Below are 9225 nucleotides of genomic sequence, written 5' to 3'. Positions count from 1 at the left end.
TTGCCCCTCCAGGGGCGGGGCCTGCCCCTCCGCAGGGGCGGCGCACCAGGGACCTGCCTTGACTTCCAGAGCAGCTCAGCCCGGGCCTGGTCAGGCACAGAGCGAGTGCCACACACGGAGCCTCGGGGCTTGGGGCCCTGAAATCCTGTTTATTTTATCTTTTTATGTTTTACCACATGGCTCTGGCATCACTGCATTTCTAGCAGCTGGACAAGGATAAGAGATGGACGTTCAAGAGAGAGAGGGACAAGGAGACAACAGTCCCATGACAAACATTAAATTTTGATAGGTTTTAAAACCTGTCTAGACAAAAAAAAGTAGTCCGTTGAGAGAGAAATGTGCACGGCAGCCCCCAGACCAGGCTGGTGTTCCCCTGGCAGGGCGGCTGCCACTCTCAGGGACCTTCAGTGTCGGTGTTGTCACTGCCGGTGGTGTTCTCCCAGTCGGCCTCGTGGTGTCGGTCCGTCAGTACCCTTCGCATGGCTCTTTTTCTGAAAACAAGACCAGACGTTTCATTTTTAGAAGGTGTTTTCTGCAAACAAGTGGCACTTGAATGCTTTAGGAGGTTCAGTGTGTTATCAATTCACTCAGTGTTTAATTGAACACAGCGGTTTGCTCACACACACAACATAAAGCTGTGACTGATAGCAAACTCAGGGTAGAGAGAATTCATCTAAATTTATAAGGACATTCTTAATTTCTTGAAGTGTGGTATATTGTTGATGCTCAGTTGAAGAAGCCAAGAAATCCTACCCAAAGTCCTTTCTTTAATAAAAATAGTATTGTCAACAGTCAGAGAGGCAGTGATCAGGGAAGACACCAGGCATTTGGAGAAGAGGCCTTCAAATGAGCATTTGAAGAGGACAGAGGGCAGAAATCTGCTCCCATTCCCAGTCTCAGGAGCTTGGTCTTGAATATCAGCAGTATGTCAGTCAGACGGACAGTGAAGGTCAGACAGATTTCACTTGCATGGGAGAAATCTATCAAACTTATTAACTTAGCAATTCTTTGGAGCACCCTCCACTCCCTGCTGTGGAACCATCTGCATGGTCCAGAGCAAATGCGATCATTGCTATCTGTACTCTGGTACTAAAGCAGGAGTCTCAACCAGCTCAACTAGAAGCATGAGCCTCTGAAGATAAGATCAGTAATAAATTTATGCCCTCCATGAATCAAACTTGGGGACGGGATGGACAGAAAATAGGAAATACATACAACAAGCTAATCAGTTAAGTCACACAGGTATGTCTAAATTAGTCCTGCTTACTAAAGTCCAGACCTTCGGTAACGCTCAAAGCAGTCCTTCATCCTCCTCCGCTCCTTTTCTGCCAGTTCCTCATTGGCTAAGCCACACTCCTTGAACTGGGGGGTAAAAAAAAACAACAAAACAAACAAACTAAAAACCAAATACGAACTGGATTCCTCTGAAGATCAGACCAATGTTAGCACCAGGTAGTGCAAACCTGCTCTGCAAAGGTGGCCACTCTTGAGGCTGATGTTCTGCATCTGACCTCTGCAGGGTGAAAGGCTGCAGACCACCCAAATAAGCTTGGTCATTTCTCCTCTCAGACTTGTTTGTGCTATGAATCAGTTTACATTTAATTGAAGGAGAAAAAAAAAAATGGGAACCTATGCCTTCAGATGACCAAGAACAGCTGTTCACTACCAAAGCCCCCTCCGGGAAAGCAGTCCACTGCATACAGCCAGCTTCCTGCATCTGCTTGGGCCTGCAGAATGAAGTACAGAGCGTTCATTTCTGGGCTGTCCACTGCTGTGTGTGCAGGATGGTAATACATCTGTTTCACATAGTTTTACCATATCTATTCTCTTCCATTTGTAAATTTGGGATTCTGTTTCCTGTACCAACAATAATACTGCAGATGATTAAACTGGAAACCATTCACACCCAGAGATGAAGGCCAGAAGGTAATTAGAAGAAGTTTCTTGGGACAGATGGAGAAATAATCACCGTAAGCGTTCTGCTGTTCAGAGCTCACCCTTTTTGCAGGGTGAATTTTGCACAAAGTGCTCATATTTTGGAAAAGCAGTGGCTGCTTACATGCTTCTCAGACCTGGTAAATCCATCATTAACAAGAACATTAAAGATCACAAACCCCAGTCGCAGTAAAGAGGAGCCCACAAAGATTCTCTTACACTGGATGACTTTGGAGGCAGATTGCTCTCTAGAGTGCTAAATTGCTGGTTTTGTCCTTCAGGGCAATCTTCTAAGAGAAGGAAAAATCACAGCTTTAGTCATAGTTGCGATTGCGAAGTAACATCTCCTTCCACCAGTTCGTCAAACAGCAATAGCTTTAACGTAACAGCTGCCCAGCACTACACAGAATCAACAGCAGAACTGAAACCAAGCCTCAAAGCGTTCAGGATTCTGTCTTGTGATCAATGCACGTGTCACTTCTCATTTTACTGGAACCTTGAATCTTGCTTAGGATGATGGAGTTCCCCATCAGGCTCAGAAAGAGACAGCAACTTTCTAGTTTCTGCTTATGCAGGAGCAAAATGAATATTTGCAGAGTAGGACCTCTGCTTAGCATCATTAAAAAAAATAATGATTTCTCATGGTGACCTCTAACATGTTGATTATTATTTTAACCATAATTTGTTCCTGTTCCCCAACAACTAAGTTGTGCATATTAAGGCGCTTCACATCAGACCATATTTTAGTGAAGCTCCTTATGTAGTGATCAGGTATCGTGATAGATGTTTTTGAAATGAGCACGGTAGAATAATAAAAGGCTTTTTGGATCAGCGTTGTTTAGCTTTTGTGACAAATCTCCCATCTCAATGAATGAAAAGGTCATTTAGATCCTCCAGGAGATGAAAACAGAAAATTGCTTCTACTGTGCTAGTTTCCTTCCTTTCTCAGCAGGTTGTGGAAGAGAATTTCAAGTTCTTAGAGGAGCCTAGTAATTTCTTTCCACACTGCTGAATCATTTCCACTGGGGATGCCACAGAAACAGAACCAGTGACAGCGTTAACTACATGGTTCTGCTTTTGTGAAAATAGCCTGCAACACAAAAGGGAAGAGGGGAGGGAAAAATCCCTGGAGAAAGCCACATGGTCCAGCTGAAGTGGAAGAATGTTTGTTCTGTTCTCAGCTCTGCCACAAATGCAAGAGAAGTCGGGGAAAAAAGGCACCCAGGAGCTATTTCTCAAAGGCACCAGGTACCACGTGATTTTTCCTGGACAAATTCAGTAGACAGACTACATGGGAAAAAAAAAAAAAGACTCAAGGTCCTAGGATGGTCTAATGATAACACTGTTCCCAGGTCATTCAGCTACATGGAAGGCCCTTTCCAAGACCATGTATTAAAGAGAACCTGTGGAGCTTTTTCTCTCAAAAGAGCTTTACAAGCATTCACTGTTCCCAGCATCTGGGGACACGTTCTCTTCTTTATAGGTGAGAAGGATGGTGGTATGGCAGAACGCCTTGATTTATGGGTACCTATTCTGAGTCATCTCAAGGAGGTCTTACTCAGAGTGCCAAGCACACCCCACTGAGAAGCGTCCCTCATAAACTTAGTCCCCAGTCAGACTACCTGTTCTTCACCAAAAATAAAACCCAGCAATGTCTTTTCGCGTCCCTTTGAAACACTGAAGAATTCTACTCTACATTTTCCCAAGAAAAGCCTTACTTTTAGTCAGCTGTGTATCTTCATCTAGATGACCATGCAGAGTAAGCTATGGGACAAAAACAAACCAAGAACATGAGAACTGCCCCTTATTCTGTCTCACACAGCAGCTAGAAACAGATAGAGGAATATAAGAAACAGGACATGCATAGAACTGACCTTTCCCTAGTGCATCCTGCTGTCAGCAAAACAGGAGACTGAGCTGTTACAGATCTACTCATGGATTTATCCTCCATTAATAGATCCAGTTCCTTTGGCCTCATTTATATTTTTAGCCTCCAGACAATGTGACAATCACTTCCACACTGAAGTTATGAACCAAGTGAAAATCCTTTACTACAGATGCCCTGGGGGTAAGACTTATTTTTGCCTGTTCTCCCACAAGAGAGACAATTAGAAGCAACTCAAAATAAGTCAATTCCCCTGATTTGCTTAGACTCAATAAATGTTGCTGGCTAATGCCGTAACTGTGTCCTACGCTTCAAAAATCTCAGGACACAGGGAGATTCTGTCACTGGTCTGTTTTGCTGCCTCTGTACTTTTTGATATCACTGAAATGAGCCTGAGCCGTGGATTGAAAACTGCTGTTACTCAGGGAACTGAGCACAAGTGAGGAATCTGAAACCATTCCAGAAGAAATTAAAAGGTAAATGAGGCACCGTACTCACTTCCTGGGAATCTCTGGAGGAGGTATCATCCAGGTCAGAGGTCTAAAATAAAACCAGTATAAATTAATCATTCCTCATAAGCAAGGAAGTGGTAGTAAGGGAACATACAGGAGACTGAAAACTCCAGAAAATAGAGAAGTGTGGACTTCCTCCCTCCTACACTCCTGTCTGACCACTTGGAGAAAGTACACAAGATGCCACATTAATTAGAAGCCCTCATATATCTAATTTCATTCCAGAAAGTTTAGCGACCTTACACCCTGCTCTCATTGCATCCAAATAGCTCATACACGGTCTCTAAATAGAGTTCACTCTTTGGTGGCTGAGGATGCCCTCATCGTTTTTGGACATGCTCCAAACACAAACACAGAAGCCCTCAGCTTGCATCAGTCCAGCTTATCCATGCCTGGAACCAGGGTGAGGTAATAGCAACCAACACGTCTTTCATTTTTATAAACAGCGTTTGCATGGAAATGGTTACCCATGCAGCTGGCCACTGCCTGCTGAATTCCAACTGGTTAGGTGCAACGGCCTCGGAACAGCCACGCTCTGGCCGTATACTTGGCTTCCCAACCCATCACACGGATGACAACCCCGCAGACATACCGGTGTGGGTAGCTCCAGTTGCAACCTTTTCAGCTTGGCTTCAGTAGCCAGTAACTGACTCTCCTTTTGGAAGAGCTGCAGTTGCATTTCGTCACATCTCTCCCCCAGTTCCCGAATCTGCTTTCGGTAAGTGTCCCTCTCAACCAGGTTCTTGGAGTACTGTGTATAGAACTGTTCTCGGGTCAGAAGCGCCTGGTGTAAGGGACAACGTGCCGTGGGCATGTGACACAACAGTACATTCAGAGTTATGGTATCTGCCCACTTCAAGTAGGGAAGTAGGGATTAACAGCAGCTCCAAGAGGGATGTTTCATCACCTGGTCTCTTTCTGAAGCAACTTCCTCCATCTGCTGCAAGACAGCTTCGATCCTTTTTTTATACATCTGGGAGTCCTTCCTCAGAGATGTGCACTGTAGTTCAAGCATCTCTTTTTCCTCTGCATACTGTTGAGACAAGATCAAAAGCACTGTGCTGGCCGGCAGAGTCTGAGCTAGACTCTCGCCACTTCTGCTCTGTGCCACAGATTGCTATGGCCAGACCTCCATTCAATGTCCAAGTTCAGCCAGACTGTCCAGTTGTAGCAAGGCCAACCAAAAGGCTGGTCAACATGACTAGTAGGAGGGCTAACATGATGGATTTGCATGTACCTGAGCCGCTAATCATGATAAAAGCTCCCATTGCCCTCCAGGCTGAGGCAGGCAGTGTTAATTAACACAGGCATTAACAGGTAACAGTTAATGCCACAGAATGCTAAAATACTAGCGTGCCTTTTTTCAAACTAACACAGACACTAGAGCAGGAACAGCAAGGGTTGCTGCCAAGCAGCTCCTCCGCTCCATAGGCAGGAGTTGCAGGTGCTTCACCTACTTGTCTTACCAACTGACTCTAGCAGGAATTTGCAGTGCATCACGTACTTTGTCTTGGAGCACCTCAGCTCGCCGCAGCTCCTTACGAAGGCTGTAAATGGTGTTCATCATCTCCCGGCGTTCTTCTAGTATCTGGCTACAGTCATTCTCCAGAGTCTCATTGGAGAGGCTCTTCTCCAAATTCTGTTCCCTGGCAACCTGCTGGACAAAAAAATAAGTGAGATACAGCAACCATCTAACTCCATACTAACTCTCTTCCCACAGTCCTATGTGCTCTATTTGACTTGGGAGAACAAGGCTATGGCTGACCCACACAGTCTTCAGTGTAGCCCCATGACTGCCCTGGCTGCTACAAGTAATCACTTCTCAGGAGTCCATATTCAACCACCCCCACCAACCTGGAGAGTGTTCTCCAGCTCCTGGTTCTTGGCCAAGAGCAACTCCTTCTCTTGCTGGATCTCCCACATCACCTCATGGCTTGGTCGCTGCTCTATGGCGTGCTTCAGTTTCATCGTGTGCTTACGCTCCAGTTTGCAGTCATCCTCAGCCTTCATGAGGCTGTGCTTCAAGTGATCGATCTACAAGAAGGTTCAGAGCTCATCAGTAACAAGGAGAGAACTGGCCTGCAAAAGGAGTTCTCACTCCATTCCCCAGACAAACACGGGGCAAACATCTCCCAAGCCGTGTTTTCCTCAGGATGCTCAGTGCTCTGCGGACCAGAGGTCCTGCCTGCAGGCTAAACAGATACAACATGTTGCTCTTGTGAGAGGGCTCAGTCTTGAATGAGGGGAAGACAGTTAATTCTACACAGCATAACTTGTAATACTGCTGGGCTGAGGCAGGGGCTACCAAGACATGCCACCTGCTAGAGAAGATGCACAGAACCTTATGCTGGACTGGTCCAGACCATCCTGGGCAAAGACAAGTCTGGTGTACAGCACAGCCTTCCAGGAATCATGTAAGAAGGGAGAAGCTTTAGAAAAGGGTGACTGACCTCTAGGATCAGGTCCCGGTTCTTCATGAGGGCAGCGCTCTTCTCCTCACTCTGTTTGGCATAGCTCATGGCCAGGTTGTAGTTCTCATCCTTGCACTTCCGCAGCTCCTTGCTCAGGCTGTCCCTTTCCTCCTTCATCTTCTGCGCCCGCTCTTGGTGCTTGCGGAGCAGGCTGTCCCTCACCCACATCTCTTTGATTGTGTCCTCTTTGGATTGCAGCCACATGGTGAGCTCCTGGGCTTTCCGCCTCTCCTCCTGCACAGTGCTCTGCAGCTTCATGATCTCGTTCATCAGGAGCTGGCTCAGGCCGGATTCCCCAGCGGTGTCTGTTTGGTGGGCAGGTGTCAGCCACCGCTGTCCTGTCCGCCTCCCAAACACACATACAGCACAGGTTCCCACCCACTTATCACTGCAGCTCGAGATCATCACATGCCACGGACAAGCCTGAAGAGATGTGTGATCAAATTATCCCAGCTGTTTCTCCCTGCTCTGAGCCTTTCTACACCACAGTGTCACTGACAGAACAGGCAGAAGGAAGAATTAATCCTTCTGCTTCCTCCTCCACCCTTTCCCAGGTCCAGCCTGGGACACCAGACAGCAGGGCCATTTTTGCCAGAACCCTTCCGCAGCGCACAGGGAGCAAGCCAGGGAACGCTTCCCACTGCGCTCACTGAAGCTGGGGAGAGGCAAAAGCGAAGGTGAATTCCCCCTTAATTTGCACGGCAACACCAAACAAAGAGCTGTTTTTTCAAAACACAAACTTTACCTATAATCATAGAGAAAACCCTGCTGGGCTCCTTGCCAGTTATTTTCTTATACAGTTGTGGATAATAAAGCTCAAGACTCTCCAGAAATGCCTCAAAGCCCTTGTGTCCTGTCCGCTGAAGAATGTCCAGAAGAACACCTGAAATAATAGCAACAGGATATTCTATTAATTTATCTCTTTACCTGTTTCTAACATAACAAAAAATTGCTCCGCTTTCTCCACAAGTGGGTTAAAGTCCCCAGGATCAAATCCCCCAGCCAATCACCCAGTAACTATACAAAAGTCTTTTAACTGTGAAGGAACCGTTAAAACTTAACTGTTGTACCTAGCTCCTACTACAGTGGCCACAAAAAGCAGATCTCAGAAGAGCACTTTATGTTATCCTGTTGATAATTACAGAAACAGCAAGTTAAAACAAAGCACAATGACAGTTTCTGCAGCTTGAGGCTCCACTTCCAACTACCAGAGGCAAATACAAGAAAAAAGGGCCACCAGTGTAAGACTACTGCACTAACTAGGGAGGTAGCAGGGACAAGCCTGAGGGAGCCTGGACTAAAAAGACTTTGAGCTCAGTTCTCTACTTTGCCTAGAAATACTCTGTACCAAATCAATCCCAGAGGTTTTTTAATTCTGTGTTGTGTAGTTTCCCAATCTGGAAAACAGGGAAAATAATATTTTTTTTTCAATGACCCTCAGTAATTCATCAATAGGAGTTAATCCAATCCAAAAGATGCACTAATAGCACAATGAATTCTGTCATTCTCTCTGGTTGGAACAAGACTTGGAATGTACAGAACAGTCACGAAGACTTTACTGAATGTGCTGCCAACATTCCCTCAAATACCAGAAGATAGGAACGGGGGACAATACATGCTGAATTAATCTTGGAAATCTCCTCCTGCAACATTATTACACAAGAATAGCCTTGTGGGTCAAAGCCAAGAAACTCCCTCCCTTATGCTAATCTCGAGATCCAGAACACCAAAAGGCCGCACACCCTCTGTGCTCCCATTACGCAGCTCGGGAATGCATCGATAGAGCCATCTCCATTCCTCCTCTCCCCACAGTGACGTGCTGGGGAACGGGAGGGGAAAGGGGCTGCACAGCAGTACCTACAATGTTTGTGTCTAAACACAGGCAGATGGTGTCATAGAAGCGATGCGCTCCTTCGGGCCCGGTCCATTAGCACTCTGTTCCAATCTGCTCCCAAGAGCAGACAGCTGCACTTCACCCACCTGCCTTCCGTTTGCGCATGACCAGGCTGGGGTCATTAAGAACTTGTTCCTCGTCATCATGGCTAATCACTTTGCACTGGCGAAGATAGGGTGTTATACGGGAAGGATCTATCACAGAGATCAGCTTCACCCGAAAGTTCTCCAGGTTATTCCAACATGTCTCATCACTATCTTCTTCCAACATGTTGGTGAGTGAGGAGTATTAGTGACCAGTGTTGTCCTGTCTTGAAAAAAAAGAACAAACCAGAAAACAAACACAAGAGGACTCTAAGCCTCCTGAAGTAGGGGGGTGGGGTGGCAAGACCAAGTACGTTAACAGACGGAGAATGGAAAAGTGTCTTTTAGATACAGCAACACATCTCCCATGTGGTCTTTAACTCAGCACTTGCAAATCACCTGCAGAACACGGTGATACACTACAGTCCTACCTGAAAGAACAGTG

The 9225-nt window shown here is 46.1% G+C and overlaps 1 protein-coding gene across 1 annotated transcript; it reads right to left on the bottom strand.

Annotated features, from left to right (window-relative positions):
• Positions 1–394: 394 nt before the first annotated feature.
• CARD9 (caspase recruitment domain family, member 9) lies at positions 395–8970 on the bottom strand. The gene is made up of 12 exons (XM_009892337.1): positions 8784–8970; positions 7549–7686; positions 6783–7108; positions 6187–6366; positions 5837–5986; positions 5240–5365; positions 4925–5116; positions 4319–4360; positions 3654–3699; positions 2155–2225; positions 1280–1362; positions 395–491 (listed from the first exon to the last, which is right to left on the bottom strand). The coding sequence occupies exons 1-12, from the start codon at positions 8965–8967 to the stop codon at positions 395–397; spliced, it is 1635 nt and encodes a 544-aa protein (XP_009890639.1). The 5' UTR covers positions 8968–8970.
• Positions 8971–9225: the final 255 nt, after the last annotated feature.

This window comes from Charadrius vociferus, unplaced genomic scaffold, assembly GCF_000708025.1.
Source record: "Charadrius vociferus isolate BGI_N301 unplaced genomic scaffold, ASM70802v2 scaffold549, whole genome shotgun sequence".
Lineage (NCBI taxonomy): Eukaryota > Metazoa > Chordata > Aves > Charadriiformes > Charadriidae > Charadrius > Charadrius vociferus.
Note: the sequence above shows the minus strand (reverse complement) of the source record. Positions and strands in the feature narration are given on the sequence as shown.

Excerpts from the sequence above, each read along its gene's own strand:
- CARD9 (XM_009892337.1), bottom strand. The coding sequence starts at position 8,967 with ATGTTGGAAGAAGATAGTGATGAGACATGTTGGAATAACCTGGAGAAC. Across the intron at positions 4,361-4,924 it reads AACTGGAGCTACCCACACCG|ACCTCTGACCTGGATGATAC; the intron begins GTATGTCTGCGG and ends GTTTTATTTTAG. Across the intron at positions 3,700-4,318 it reads CCTCCAGAGATTCCCAGGAA|CTTACTCTGCATGGTCATCT; the intron begins GTGAGTACGGTG and ends TTTGTCCCATAG.